Source organism: Astyanax mexicanus, chromosome 1 (genome assembly GCF_023375975.1).
Source record: "Astyanax mexicanus isolate ESR-SI-001 chromosome 1, AstMex3_surface, whole genome shotgun sequence".
In the NCBI taxonomy this organism is placed as follows: domain Eukaryota; kingdom Metazoa; phylum Chordata; class Actinopteri; order Characiformes; family Acestrorhamphidae; genus Astyanax; species Astyanax mexicanus.
Genome location: NC_064408.1, coordinates 39,252,472 through 39,268,455, shown reverse-complemented (window position 1 = coordinate 39,268,455; position 15,984 = coordinate 39,252,472). Strand labels below are relative to the sequence as shown.

Here is a 15,984-nt window from a genome sequence, read left to right as displayed (position 1 = left end):
TTTGGAATTAAAATCTGAAAAAAATATATAAATATATATTACAAATAACTGCTGGTATTTTCTGTTTTTTTTTTTTAACTTAATGATCCAAACAAAAATAGGACATTAAAAAAACGGGTCAGAAGCCGAACTTGATTTAGATTTTTCACCAGGGTCTTATTCGGATTATCATACTGTTCTACCTTAACTGCAGTAACACAGCCGAGCCGAACTCGAGCCGGGTCGGAGGATTCCCATCAGTTTCCTCGGACTCGGGTCGGGCTCAAGAAAATAGTATGTAGAGTAGGCGTCTGTTTTTTATGCTATTTATATATTTTCATATAGAATCACAATATAGCAAATTAACAAATCAAACTGTTTTTCTTATGTTATAATCACGCAGCTCTGGGGTTCACGCGCACGTGAGCTCCTACATGTCAGCATTGCACTCTGACTTGCAGCGCTGTGTGTCGCTGTTATTAAGAAACATTTTTTTAAATAATAGATTTAGTGTTGCAATGTTAACTAAACGCTATTTTTAGTTACGCTATTTAAGTGCTTTTATAACTCTGCCTTTCAAATAATATATTTTAAGTCTATTTTATAATTAAATAATATTTTTTGTTTAGATTCTATTTTATAATTAAATAATATTTCCGGTCGGGCACGGGCGGAACGTGCACAGCCTCGGGCAAATTGGGCGGGATTTAGGACACAAGTACGGTGGCCGAGAAAGCCCAACGCAGTGCAAATTGAAAAGCGCTGCAAAAGCACAAAACACAGCCATCAAAATTACAACACAGGCGCAGCAACTAGAAAAACGCGCTGCAAATAGAACCACAACACAACGGAAGTGAGTCACAACACAACGGAATTTTCCCGGGGGACCTTAAAAGGTACTGTACCAGCTAAGCTGCGTCTTCAGTAACGTCTCGGACTTCACTATGTGTACAAAGGACAATAAGTGGCAAACAAGGCGTTTTGTGAAGCAGAACTTTTAATAATATGCACACAACCGTGGTAATCACAGGTAATAAACATAACTTACTTTTCAGAAGCTTGTTTGCCACTTATTGTCCTTTGTATACAGCTGGTACAGCATCTTTTCAGGTCCCCCGGGAAAATTCCGTTGTGTTGTGACTCACTTCCGTTGTGTTGTGGTTGTATTTGCAGCGCGTTTTTCTATTTGCTGCGCCTGTGTTGTAATTTTGATGGATGTGTTTTGTGCTTTTGCAGCGCTTTTCAATTTGCACTGCGCTGGGCTTTCTCGGCCACCGTACACACAAGTAATACAGTGTCCAAAAACAGTGTAGAGCGTTAAAACGGTTATAACTTTTTATAATAATTTTTGGGCTGTTTAAATGAGCGAGAATTATAAACATTGCAACACTGAAGAGACGTAGATCTATTATTTAAGAAAATGTTTATTAAGAATAGCTGCACACAGCGCTACAAGTCAGTCAGCGGGTAATGCAGAAGTCAAGAAACTCACCTGTGCGTGAACCCCAGAGCTGTATGATTATAACATTATAACGTTTTATGCAACTTTAAGAAAAAAACTGTTTGATTTATTTATTTGCTATATTGTGATTCTATATATAAAATAAAAATAGCATTAAAAAAAGCCTACGCAACAGACCATTTTCTTGAGCCCGACCAGATAGGACCCGTTCATTTGATATTCATTTGAGACTCAAAATCGGAAATGAAAAATATAAATATAATTTCGTTTTTAAATATAATACCAAAATCCAAATAATGGCTTGTATTTTCTGTTTTTTATTTCATGATAAAAAAAAACCAAACAAATCAGAAGCTGAACTTGATTGAGATCTATCTATCTATCTATCTATCTATCTATCTATCTATCTATCTATCTATCTATCTATCTATCTATCTATCTATCTATCTATCTATCTACAGAACAGAACAAAGCCATATTGTTTTTTTGTGTTGTTCATGCTTTTTGGAAAAAGTAGGTCTAGAAGATTGTATTCAATTGAATGCTTGTATCACAAAGTGGTCGATTCTTTCACTAATCTGCAGCATTAGCACTAATCAAATCACTTTGTAGTTCTGGAAATACAGACTGTAGTCCTTCAGTTTTTCCTGCAGACTTGTTCTACTTTCATGTGTTCTTAAGTGGTCAGGACCCCAAAAAAACATCACAGAGTCGATATTATTATTTGGTAGGCCTTTCTTAGCACTGCAGTGATACTGGCATGGTGGTAGTGATGTCTTTCTATCTTAGGCGTCTCCAAACTACGCGAGGTGTGTTAGAAAAAGAATTCAAAGTTTGAACGCTAGGTGTCGCTATCACATAAACCCAATTTAAAACGCTACTTATCACCTTTCCTTCCTTCATTATGCCTACATTAATATTCCTGAAAATAGACAGCGAATGCAGAATATTTCAGTCATGAACTGATTTGTCAAGAATCAGTTGTCGTTATAAAGGAGTATAATATTAATGGACATTATGAAACGAAACATCAATTTGAAAAATCTTAGTTTTCACAACACTATAAAAAATAGATAAACATAGTAACTCAAGTAAAATTATGTGTAAATGATAGTAATCAAGAAAATGTATTATTATAAGCAGTATATTTCATTATTCGTGTTATTACAGAGTGTGTGGCCCATGACTGCACATATATTTCTTCTTTTGGCCCCCAACATGAAACGTTTGGGTACCCCTGATTTAAACCATCTTACTGTAGCTCTGGTTGTATGTTTAGGGTCTTTGTCTTGCTGGAAGGTGAATCTCCTTCCCAATCTCAAGTCATTTGCAGCCTTCAACAGGTTATGTTACAGTATTGCCTTTTATGTAGCTCCATCCATCCTTCCATCTAAAGAGATTTTTTAATGAAAAAAAAGGCATCTGACCACAGCACCCTCTTCTATGCTTACTGTGTCCCTACATGGCTTGTTGCAAACTGCAAACGAGACTTTTTCTTTCTTTCTTTCCACAATGGCTTTATACTTGCTGCTTTTCCATAAAGGCCAGATTTGTGGAGTTCATGGCTTATAGTTGTCCTGTGGACAGCTTCTCCAACCTGAACTGGTGATCTCTGCAGATCCTCCAGAGTGACCATGGGCCTCTTTGCTGCTTTTCTAATTAGTGCTCTCCTTACCATGTCTTCTTCCATTTTCAGATGATTGATTAAACAGTGCTCCATGAGATGTTCATAGCTTGGGATATTTGTTCATCATTTCCACAACTTTATTCCTGACTTGTCTGGTGAGTTTCTTGGTTTTCATGATTCTGTCATCTTTTCTTTTCACTTCATAAATACTTGTTACTTTAGTTTGGCCTATCAGTCACAATCCCCAATAAAATACTTTGTGTGAGAGTGTAACGTGAAAGAATAGTGGAAATGAATACTCTACTGCAAAATAGATGATAATGGAAGTAGAATAAAGGAAATGGTCATAAATGTGCACATTATTTCGCCTATTGTATATGCCCATTGTCCATTTTTCAGCATTTAGACTATTTCTCTGTTTACTTTATACAGATAACAAGTGACATTTTTAATAACATTTGCACATGCCACACTACACTCCGGCATAAAAACACAATGCTGCCCCCTGCCGGGCTACAGCAGTACTGGACCTGTTTAACACTGAAATCACAAATTCAAACTGTTATACCAAAACATTTTAACCCTCATGGAAAATAAAACTTGGAGAGTATTTAATACATCAAGGTTTATTATATCAATCTTAAGCCTCCACCCAAAAATGTTCATTTAAAAAAAGAAAAGGAAAAATCAAACACTTTGTTGCTTTGTACAAGTTTACAGATCTGCATTGCCATCAGCAAATGACATTTTGTTTTGTTTTATTTTTTATTTTTTATACACAGGTAGATGAAATCATCAGGTTCAGTTCTCGGAGAAAGCATAAAAACGTCTGTAAAAAATACACAGAGTAATTAGCAGTTCAAAAGTCTCCTTTCTCCAGTTAATCAAAGGGATTCGTACAACAGGTTCTGCGTCACAACAAAACCCAAGACTCGTCATCATTCAGAACGGAGAGCTCTGACAGACATTCTTCTTTCGGTTAGAGAGATTCTGGTTGCTTGATTTTAAATTTTTTTCCATAAACACTTACATACACAGAACTTCAGACAGTCACTATACAGACATATTTACACGGCTTTCGTTCAGATGATTAAAAAGACAATCGCTGTGGGGAGGGTCACTGGACAGGCCGGTTTAGTCGTATTCATACAGCGCAGGAGTTAAAGATCAGCCTCTGATCACATCGCCTCAAAATCACACTCCCCACACAACAGACTTCAATACAAACCATCAAAATAAAAAAGAAATCACTTTTTTTCAGTTGATAGCAGCGACAATGAAAACTCTACTGATTAGGAGGCTAATGAATCACCATGTTAACACGTCTGCTCCTCTTCAGTCCCACCGAGCAACTGAGCATGCTCAACAAAAACCCCTCCAAAAAAATACAGGACGAAAACGCAAGACAAGAACCCTTGGGGTTAAAAAGAGGGGTAAAAAGCACCATATAAGACAGACATGAACACTGAGCTGCTTTACAACAGTCTTTTTAGCACCAGGAGAGAGAAAGAGAGAGAAAGAGAGGATAAGAGAGAGATGGAGAGAATGAGAAAGAGAGGATAAGAGAGTGAGAGAAAGAGAGAGAGAGAGAGAGAGAGAGAGGTCAGAACTGCTCCAGTAGCTGTCGGAGGTATGGCGCTCTGGAGAGCTGCCGGGTGACTCGGGTCACTTTATAGAGAACCGGACAGTCCAGAGAAACACACGGAACCTGGCGTTCCACGCTGCCACTGCACGCCCGACAAATCTACAGAGAGAGAGAGATGGAGAGAGCGAAAGGTATTAAAATATTAAACATTAAAAGAAAAAACTTGCACAAAGTGATTAAAGTTAATAAGGAGTTAAAAGCCTTGTCTTAAAATATTTGTAAAAATATAAAACACAATCTTGTGCAAACTGTGTGGAAAACAAATAAAAATGACCATTTATTAACTTAAAAAGTGTAAGTGGCATTATAAAATAACATTCCACATGTCAATGGACCGGAACTAGTATTGTGTTCAATGATACTTGCATGTTCAGACCTGCCAACCCTATCAAACAGTGCAAGTGTAAACCATGTGAACGTCCACATTTTCTTAAGCATTTATTAATATATATTTAAATGTTGATCATCATTAGATTGACACTAATATAAACATATTATACTGGACGTGTTGGGAAAGCTGCAGCTCAGCTCGGCTAAAATTAAAAGCACGTTGGTCAATCAGCTCACTGCTCACCTCATAATGTTTAGAACTACGCGGTTTAGTGGACACGGCCAACAGGCAGGACTGTAGAAGACTCCTGAAGACTATTAAAGGCTATTGGAGGTTATTAAGGAAGGCTATTGGGGCAGAAATCAGTACAAGCAACTTAGATAAGCGCCGCAAATGAGCATATTTACGTTCACGCCACGGAGAACACGCAACACTGTGACAGATAGTATCTGAAAAGTGCACCGGTTTTAGCACAGCACTGACAATGATTTGAATGTGTTACTGTTTTCTAGTAACATGTCTCAGGAGTTAACAGTGTCCAGTATTAGCCTACTGTCCATGAGAGTGGCGGCTTAGACATGTGCCGCAGGTGAGCATATTCACGTCCACGCTGTGGAGAATTTGCAACACTGTGATAGTTAAAATAAACAAAAAAAAAAAAAAAATAGGATTCTTCCATGTTGTACTGTTTATTAACATTCTGAACAGGTTTTGCTCATTTTAACAATTTGGAAATTAAGTTTAAAGCTCCCCCTTTAGCGTTCCCTTTACTTACTAAAACAAAATGCAGGGTTTAAATCAGGCCCGAGCTTGTAATAACAGTTTATGGGTTGGGCTGTATTTTTTGGGCCGATCTAAGCTCTAGCTGGAGCTTAACAGTAAATATGGGCTATTGTAAGCAGTACGTTGACTCTGAAGAACAGGCTGTGAGGCGGCCGATGTTGGGATACACATTCCTGCAGTATTGGCATCTTATGAAAATTCTGACGTTTTAAAAATATTTACACATACCTCTCTTCTGAAAAGTGTTTATTTTGGTCAGAAAAACTTTACTCTTTATTTACTCTTAGCGTAAATTCCCACAGTTTGCTTAGGCCGTAATGTGGGGGGCCGTAATTAGGGGAATCTGTACCAGGTTTGCCATTATGTGAAATTAATGTAGCATTTGTCCCCGCCCAAGATCGGTATTGGTGATCGTTCAAGATGAAAGGCGATTCAAATCTGCCCCAACAACACTAATGAGAATACTTTTCACACCTTTGACCCCCACTGACAATGAAGATAACATTAATATAACTGTGTGACCTCTGACCTTGAGCAGTTGGTCTTGCTGGCTCTCCCATTGCCTGAGGTTCTGCTGGAGAGTGACGACAACGCGCTGAGGCTCCGCCCGACACCGCTCACACACCCCCAGCTGTGTGAGCTCGTCACACACTGGGCAATGCAATGTGGTGAAATACTGAGAGATGGTGCCTTTCCTTCCCACCTCCTCTCCTACAGCGCCCCCTGAGGGACAGGAGGACTTCTGGATCTAGAACAAAAAGAGAACAAAAGCAAACAAACTATAAAACCTGTCTCTATAAACATACAGTTATATTTAAACAAAAATACTGTTCTACACAAAAACAGCCACCAGATGGCACCAGTGTGTTTTCACAGCTTTCACAGTGATAGACCAGGAAAGACTGCAAACCTTGACTTTTACTTATACTCACTGGCCACTTTATCAGAAACACCTACCATACAGTTGTGAATTTTTACTCAATTTCAGTCTCATGTTTTTACGAGAAAGGTGTGATCTTAGAACCATCACAGAGAAGACCGTATCTGAAATGTGCACCAGTTTCGGCACAACACTGACACTAACATTGGAGATGTTACTGTTTTCTAGTTAATATGTCTGAAAAGGAATTGTCTCTGAGCGCTGCCACTATGAATCCTGTTTATGTAGCTTGCCATAAGCTACCAGAGCCCTGACAGCACAATTGGTCTTGCTCTCTCTAGGTACTGTTGATCAGCACAAGGTGTCTGTGAGCTGATGTTTCGAAACCGAGTCGCTGCGCTTTCCTCCGAGTGCGCTCTAATGCTACATAGCAATGCTACATCAGCAGCAGCTCGAAAAGAAGTGGTTGCTGACTTCACATGTATCGGAGGAGGCATGTGCTAGTCTTCACCCTCCTGGTGTTGGGACATCACTTGTGATAGGGGAGTCCTAATTAATGGATTGGGTAATTTGCCTTGTAAAATTGGGGAGAAAATGGGAAAAGAATTGAAATAAAATGATATATAAAAGGAGTTAACAGTGATTAGCTCTCTAATAAAGTGGCTGTACTGCAGTGTTCAGTATTTTCTTACAGTCCATAAGAGACCTAGAACCAGGCTCTACGGCAGTACATGGTACGCATTCCTCACCCTGGGCAGCTCCTGGTACCAGCTGAACACGTCCACTCCGATCAGGCTGAATATGCGGGCAACTGGGGGCAGGATCTGCTTGGTGATGTAATACGTAGCGTTTAGGCGCAGGCTGGGGTCCTGCAGAACCTCCAAGGGGCGCCGTACCAGCTGGATCAGAGGGACCCCCGGAGTACCGTACACAATAACATACGGCACTCGCTCTCCGACACGCGGCTCTAACCTTCGGTCGTACGACATCATCCTCCTGGAGAGAGAAACAAAAGAAAAAAAAACAAACAAACAAAAAAAAAAAATAAATTGAAAGGATTGAAAAGAAAGAAAAACAGGGACAGGGAGGTAAAGAGGGATGGTGCTCAGCAGATCAGCCCATCAGATGCCCTCTTCATATTTTGTGATGCAACAGTTTATCTGACTCTAAACCGAAGCACAGTTCCTGCAGCCGCACTGTGTGCATTCCCTCTTTCAGCTGCACTGTGGGAAATTTCTGCATACATTATAACTACTGTGTTGCTAGGCAACAGTCAGGTACAGTATGCACAGTGGAAAAAAAAACACATACATATACTTTCTCTCATGCACACAAATGCTTTTTGTTCAAATTTCCTGTTTCACATTAAATGGTGCAGCAGTTTGTGATAGTTACTGCTGTACAGGTGCCACAGTGTAACTGCTAAACCCTTTAAGGTAAAATAAAACATATTCCAATAAAAACACAACTTAAGAATTAATGGAAGTGTGTGTTTTTTCCAGACATATATAGATATAAAATTCTTTTTAAACTAGATTATTTAGTTGAGTTGCTTTACAGGGGCACTAAAACCCCTGATTTTTGCTGACTCCACCTTTAGCTCAAATTTGAGTGATGTATGGGTTTAGAGGCGGGGCAGGAGGGAGAACTGATTGGCTGAGCTGCAGCAGCAGCAGTGTGTCTCTGGTAGCGTGAGACGCAGATGATTGGACGTAAAGAATCTCCAAACATTTCTTGGTTGACACCCTGAATTATACAGCTCTGGAAAAAAGTAAGAGACCACTTCAGTTTCTGAATCAGTTTCTCTGATTTTGCTATTTATAGGTTTATGTTTGGGTAAAATAAACATGGTTGTTATATGGTATAAACTAAACTAAACAAAATTTTTCCCAAATTCCAAATAGAAATATTGTCATTTAGAGCATTTATTTGCAGAAAATGAGAAATGGCTGAAATAACAAAAAAGGCAGAGCTTTCAGACCTCAAATAATGCAAAGAAAACAAGATCATATTCATAAAGTTTTAAGAGTTCAGAAATAAATATTTGGTCGAATAACCCTGGTTTTAAATAACAGTTTTAATGCATCTTGGCATGTTCTCCTCCACCAGTCTTACACACTGCTTTTGAATAACTTTATGCCACTCCTGGTGCAGAAATTCAAGCAGTTCAGCTTGGTTTGATGGCTTGTGATAATCATTTTTAAGTGGTCACGTATTTTTCCAGAGCTGTATATGTTTTGATGTAAGGGGTGGGACTGAGGGAATCTGAGGGTTCAGTTTAACTCGGTTCGTACCTGGTTAGCTCCAGCGCTGGTATGCACGCTCCCGGCCTGTAGGAGCCGCTGCCTCTGTATTCTTTAGCGAAGGTCAGGTCCTGCATGCTAGCTTTAGCCTCCAGTACCTTGACGCACTGCCGCTGAACATACTGCTTCACCAGGCTGATGTCCCGCGTCTCAAACAGCAGTTTTACTGACCGCTCCAAGATCTAAACACACATATACACACTTTTTTTTTTCATTTATTGATGAAAAAGTTACAATGGCAACAGAAAAACAGAACTGAGAAAACAAACAGAATATTCTCTAGATGTTTAAACAGTGTATTTCCCCCTGAGCTCCAGGTATAGCATTTTTGTAGAGAAACTATATATACACTTACATGTAAATGAGCTCTCCTCTGACTCTCTTCACACTTAAAAAGCACTTTACATAGGCTGGTTCTCAAAGTCTGAGGCTAAATGGGTGGCGCTAATCTATTCTAGGTTGTGGCAAAACAGTGGAAAGCTACACAGGTGGGGCTAAACTTGTAAAGCTTTTTTGTGAAGGTTCTATTGTAGATTAGATTATATTTTCTGTAGTAACCATGATCAGGATGTATCATAAGCTATTAAAGAAACATACTAAGTTTAAGCACTGGCAGCTCGTTTCAGCAGAGTTTCAGTCAGTTTGTTCTTTGTTATTTGAACTGTGTGGTACGGCACAGAAATCTGTGTGGGTTGTAGTCTCTGAACCTGCCCACCACCATTCACCAAGTCTCATTTCCATTTCCAGGGTTGCCAGGTATAGACAACAGCACGCCATGGAAACGGATGAGCTGGCTATGTTTCTGCTGAACAGGTAATCAGTGCGCTTCAGTAAGGTTTGCAAACCATATCTGGGTAATTTACCATCATTACCACCACCACTAGCATAGTAATGACCGATATAGTGGACATTGTCCAGTAGCAATTTCACACGCTGACTTAAATGTATTACTGATTGTTCCTTTAACTTCACAAATTCAACAACAACAAAACATCTGTGACAGGGGCCAGGATGACTATTATTATTGAAATAAAAGTTCAATATTTCAATGTATAAGCACTGCTTTTACACAAACACACAACTTATTTTATGTGTGTTCATTCTACCAGGGAGCACAGATACGCTGCTGTGATTGACAGCTGTTTGAGTGTGGTCACCGCACCGTGACCTCTGGGGTAAAACCAGAGAGACACACTTGTGCACATGCGAGTGCTCTGACACACACTGGCATTGACACACACACATACACACGACCACACACACACAAACATACAGAAGCTATGGAAGCTGGTTACCTTGGCAACAGCGGGGCAGCCGTCTCTCCGCACAGTCTCAATGCCTTTAGCGTCGAACACAGGATCCTTCTGATCCACAGTCTCATACATATAACCCACATAGCGCTTCTTAGTCTGCAGAACACATGGGAGATACACCTGCACCACACACACACACACACACACACACACACATTACTCAGGGTTAGTGCGAGTGCTGGCTGGGTCAGCGTATGTGCTGGACAGGTCAGCAGTTTAATATAAAAGAAAGGTACATTTATTATAACCCATTTCCTTGTTTAGTAACACTGGTTTCTGTATGATTTTTTTTGGTTGGTTTATGATTGTGAACATGCATTTCAGAATTTGTTTCGAACCTCACAGAAAAAGAAGGGTGTTACTGCCTTTACACGCTCAGGCTTATGCACAGACACTTTACATAGGAACAGTGACCGTGATAATAATGTATTATGGCTCAGAAAGTGTCCCCAACACAATGCCTCCCTTTATAACTTCCCATTTGGGCAAAACTGCTTCCCAAGCAGAGAGGTACCTTGAATAAAAGTGAATGCTAAGGCAGTGTCTCCAATACAGCGATTATTATAAATGATGTCGTTTGTGTAAAATGTTATCAGTTATTGATCTCAGTAATTCAAATCACTGAGCAGCTAAAAGGATTCAGGTTTTACCTTCTCAAACTTGAGCTTGATCGGTTTGGGGTTGGTGGCCGTCACAGCTTCAGCGATTTCATGTCCAATCTTAAACGCTTGCTCTTTAGTAGCTCCCTTCAACAGCACAAACATACTGACAAAGAGAGAAAGACAGAATGATCCCTTATGCTTCTCCATCAATTAAATCTATTTTGTTCTCAATGCTTGAGTCTTAATGCAAAAAAATTCTTTGTAGAAGTAGAAATTTAAAAAATTTAAATATGAGTGTGAGCACCTGTCTGTGTCACCGTACACTACTCGCGCTCCCCACTTTTTCGTTTCGTTCACCAGTTTGATCGCCCTCTCCAGCGTTTCTCTTGCTTTGTGTACAATACTGTCGCCGACCTACAAAACAAAAACACACACTCAGACTTAGCTCAACTCAAAAACCTACAAACATCTACAGCATGAGAAGTAGAATTCTGATACTGATGGTAAACAGAATCTGATTACAGCAATAAAGAACAGTTTTGTCATGAAAAAAACAACTATAGATAAAACAATTCCACAACTTCCCAACTATAACTTTACCCAAACATAAACATAAATTCCCACACACTTATATCCATCCATACACAAATATTCTGCTATATCATAAACACAAATATTTATCTAATTAATTTATCTCTAATTTATTACCCTAATGTTAGTGCTTTAGCATTCCGAGGTGCTCACCTCCACACTGGGCATGCGGCCAGAGAAGTTAGCAGAGGTGTAGCCAAAGGTGACGTTAGCGATGAGTTTGAGTCCAAGCTGGCGAGCGTCCAGCAGCCGGTGCAGAGCTTTATCATCCCGATACGATTTCATCACCCCCTTTACCATGAAACGCGTCTGCAGGATCTCCTCCAACATCCGCGGCAAAACACCCTTACGCACCGACGCCTAAAGCACATACATACACATACACCAATCATATAATTACACACTAATAATTAGAAGTAAATTACATTTAAATATATTCATTTACTGTCACCAACATTTTATTCTCTTTTTTATTTCTAATTTTCCCCATTTTCTCCCCAATTTACATGGCCAATTACCCAACCCCCTATCACTAGTAATGCTCTAACACACCAGGAGGGTGAAAACTAGCACATGCCTCCTCTGATACACGTGAAGTCATCCAGCGCCTCTTTTTGAACTGCTGCTGATGCAGCATTGCAGAGTAGCATCACAGCGCACTCGGAGGAAAGCGCAGCGACTCGGTTCTGATAGAGCAAAGCCAATTGTGCTCTCTCAGGGGTCCGGTAGCTGACGGCAAGTTACATAAACGGGATTCGAACAGCAATCTTGAACAGCAATCTCCTGATCATAGTGGCAGTGCCTTAGATTGCTGGATCACTCGAATCCCTATTTAACAACTTTTAAAACTGATATTTTCAACAGAATTAAATTACAATTTAAATACGATGCTATTTTACTGTTGACAATTGTTGTCTGAATGGGATATTTGGGGAATTTACAACGGTTAATTTTTAAGAAATCAAATGTTTAACTAATTAACTAATTACCTTAACAAATGCGATTCCATTAGGGGACACAGTGATGTCATTACGAAGTTGATACAAGAGATCAGGAGGAACACGGAGAGACGTACAACCAAACCGAAACTCATCCGACCTGTGAGAGAGAGAAAGAGAGAGAGAGAGAGAGAGAAATAGGGAGAGAGAGATAATAAAGAAGAAAGAAAGAATATATTAAAGGAATAAGGACACAGATACACACAGCTAAGTAAAAATGAATACTAATGAAGTAAAATGTGGGGCTGCTTACGTTCCGAGGCTCTCCACGTGTCCGAGGCAGGTGGAAAAGCAGTAGTTGTAGGCAATGACAATGGAGGGATACAGAGACTGGAAGTCCAGCACCACCACAGAGTTGCTATAGAAGCGGGACTCCGGCTCCATGACGAGTGGGATGCACTGCGGTGCCCTCTGCTGGGCTCGTTGCTGTGTGCTCGGAGTCACGGGGATGTAGTTCATCGGCTTAGCGACTCGCAACATCATTGACTCCACACGGTACTTTGGAGAGAAAGAGAGAGACAGAGAGAGAGAATAAAGTACACATTCAGACAAGTGATTCCTGGTGCTCAAAGTTTTTAACTGAAGTTAAAACGATAACGTAGCTTACAACTAGTGAAAATAGACACCCCACTAATTAGCACTGTAGCTACAAAGCTACTGTAGATAATAAGTAATGGAAATGTGGAGCTACAAGGCGAACGAGGTGAACAAGTAATGAATGTGTTTTCCACAAATTAGCACTACAGCTGTGAGGCTAATGTTAAGTACTGTGTGTTTATACCTGGGATCCTCTAGTCAGCACGTGGTAGAACTGGATCCCGAACACACGTGCAAACTCACTGGTGCGCCCAACAATGTCCTGTTGCCGAAGGAGCTGAACCACTCCACACACTCTACTCACATAGTGATCCACCACCTTCCACCTGACACACACACACACAAGGTATAAATCAACAGACTGTTTTATATACTGGTACCTGAATTTATTGTTCTTATAATGGCTACAGTGTCTCACCTGTACAGGTGTGTTTTGTGGTCAAACCAGTCAGAAAGTGTGCGCGGGCTGTACAAGGGGAAGCGCTGGTGCAAAAGGTGAAATGCCACATTCTCAAAGCTGTAGTTATTCAGCGCAGCCTGCAGAATGAACACACATAAAAAGGGAATGAAGTGCATATTTCAGTAGTCATGGGTTGATTTACATTTAAAAAAATTTGATTCACTAGGTCTGATACATAAATGCCAATATTGATACATTCTTCCAATATTATTATTATTATTGTTTTTTTTATATTAAATTAACAAATATATATATATATATATATATATATATATATATATATATATATATATATATATATATATATATATATATATATATATATATATATTATTTTTGGTATTGCGCCTAACACCACATTCTGAGGCTGAAATTGATTACAACACTTCTTATTAGAAGAGCAAAAATATATACTGTGTATATTGTACTGTATGTACAATCTAACCTTTTTAATTAAACACCTGCAGAGGTTTCACAAGAGAGTACCACTCACTATTTTGAGTGGAAAATGCTGGATTTCACAGACTTCAGGTATAATCTGCCAATAATACATTCTTTTAGAATGCATTTAAATAAATAATAAGTGTATAAGTGTAAAAACAAACAAAAAAAAAACACTTAAAATAAGAAGTTTTTTTTTTATTTTACCAAATTGAAAACCCTGTGGCATAAAGTTATGCAAAAGCAATGTGTAAGACTGGTGGAGAACATGCCAAGATACATGAAAAATGTGATTTAAAACCAGGGTTATTCCACCAAATATATTGTTGAACCTTATAAACATGAACTTGTTTTTTTTTTTTTTTGCATTATTTGAGGTCTGAAAGCTCTGCATCTTGTTTGTTATTTCAGCCATTTCTCATTTTCTGCAAATAAATGCTCTAAATGACTATTATTATTTGGAATTTGGGAGAAATGTTGTCCGTAGTTTATAGAATAAAACAATAATATTTATTTTTCTTAAACATCTACTTATAAATAGCAAAATCAGACAAACTGATTCAGAAACTGAAGTACTCTCTTATTTATTTTCCATATATATATATAAATCAGTCCTTAGCTTTTAATACAAAGAAAAAAAAATAGCATTTAATTCCAGTTAAGTTTCTAGTTTTCAGACCGTTTCTGTCTCTAATTGTACCTCTGTCTTCATGATCCTCCAAAGGTTGATGGTGATGCGTCCAACAATGTGTATCTCGCTCATGGTGTCGGCGCCGTACTCATCCTTGTCTGCAGTGAAGCGGTTCTCCTTTGCATCTCCTACAGTGAAGAAAGACTTTACTATATTACACATAAAACACTGCAATACATTTTATCACCTGATGATTAGGCTGCAGAATCATTATGTTTAGTTCTGAGCTTAATACGTGGTATGAGGTGATGAGGCTGATGGTGGTAAAAGGAATTTAACTGTATTATTCATTGTTTTTTTTTGCTGCATTTACAGCTGGATTTTCCCACATGTAGTCTTAGCAGCAAACACCTGAACAGTTACTACTTCAATACACAAGGTGGCGCTGTGTGCCTTTTAATATGTAGACAGGGAGTCTAGCAGTTCACTCAAGACATTACGCAAGCAGGGCAGCCTGCAAATTTTAATTAATCACATTTGTTAGGTGTTTTTGTTGGCATTTATTACATATTTTATTAATATACTGTGTGTGAGCATACATTATGCCCTGCTCATAAACACTCCATCTTGGTCTGGGGAACACTCTTGCCTGTTGACCATCAATGTGTGTGGCTTTTTTCTGGTCTGTAAAGTGTTGTTCATTTTGAAAAAGGCAATATATATTAATCCTGTTCAATTATATTTTATTTGTCTGCACCTCTGGTCAAATGATCGCAAGTTATCGCGAATCGTTCAGTGAGTAGAAGATGAACTGCTTCTTTAGCTTAATTTCTAAAATTGTTTGAATCACCAGATAAAAGTAGAAGCCTTGTGTTTTATTTATTTTATTTATTTATTTTAATTTGCTCATAAGAAGTCATCATATGTAAGTTTTGTGATTGTGTTATTGTTACACATTGTATTACAATTCATTAAATAAACAAATAAATACCACTCCTGGGTGGTATACTTCGGTGTATCCTCTGCTGGAAGATGTTTCAGGGAGGATTTTAAGTGGCTTCTTTTGTCTTGTTCAGTATTCAGACAGATGGTAAAATTAAATCACTAAATCAGTTTCCAGTCATGGAGGAGAAGAGGAGAATCGGTAGGAAAAAACAACTTTTTGGTTTTTTTTGGACGCAGCCCTAATGTGACAATTTTAGCACAGGCATCTGTTAACTGTTGCATCTGGAGCCTGAGGATGCTAGTGATGCTGCATCAGATTAACAGATTAACAGTGACAGATTAACAAGAGCTGGAGTCTGACTTCACGTGTATGGGAGGAGGCATGTGCTAGTCTTT

General features: G+C 38.9%; 1 protein-coding gene across 1 annotated transcript in view; it reads right to left on the bottom strand.

The window, feature by feature from the left end:
* Positions 1-3,678: 3,678 nt before the first annotated feature.
* The window catches only part of rev3l (REV3 like, DNA directed polymerase zeta catalytic subunit), a 47,381-nt gene continuing 35,075 nt past the window's right edge, over positions 3,679-15,984 (bottom strand). The window contains exons 20-32 of the mRNA XM_007259896.3: positions 14,713-14,831; positions 13,530-13,648; positions 13,296-13,437; positions 12,768-13,012; positions 12,506-12,614; positions 11,670-11,876; positions 11,230-11,339; positions 10,974-11,088; positions 10,306-10,443; positions 9,002-9,192; positions 7,457-7,703; positions 6,357-6,575; positions 3,679-4,812 (exon numbers count right to left, since the gene is read on the bottom strand). Coding sequence (XP_007259958.3) covers positions 4,672-4,812; positions 6,357-6,575; positions 7,457-7,703; positions 9,002-9,192; positions 10,306-10,443; positions 10,974-11,088; positions 11,230-11,339; positions 11,670-11,876; positions 12,506-12,614; positions 12,768-13,012; positions 13,296-13,437; positions 13,530-13,648; positions 14,713-14,831 — 2,102 coding nt within the window. The 3' untranslated portion in view covers positions 3,679-4,671. The remainder of the gene's footprint in view (positions 4,813-6,356; positions 6,576-7,456; positions 7,704-9,001; positions 9,193-10,305; positions 10,444-10,973; positions 11,089-11,229; positions 11,340-11,669; positions 11,877-12,505; positions 12,615-12,767; positions 13,013-13,295; positions 13,438-13,529; positions 13,649-14,712; positions 14,832-15,984) is intronic.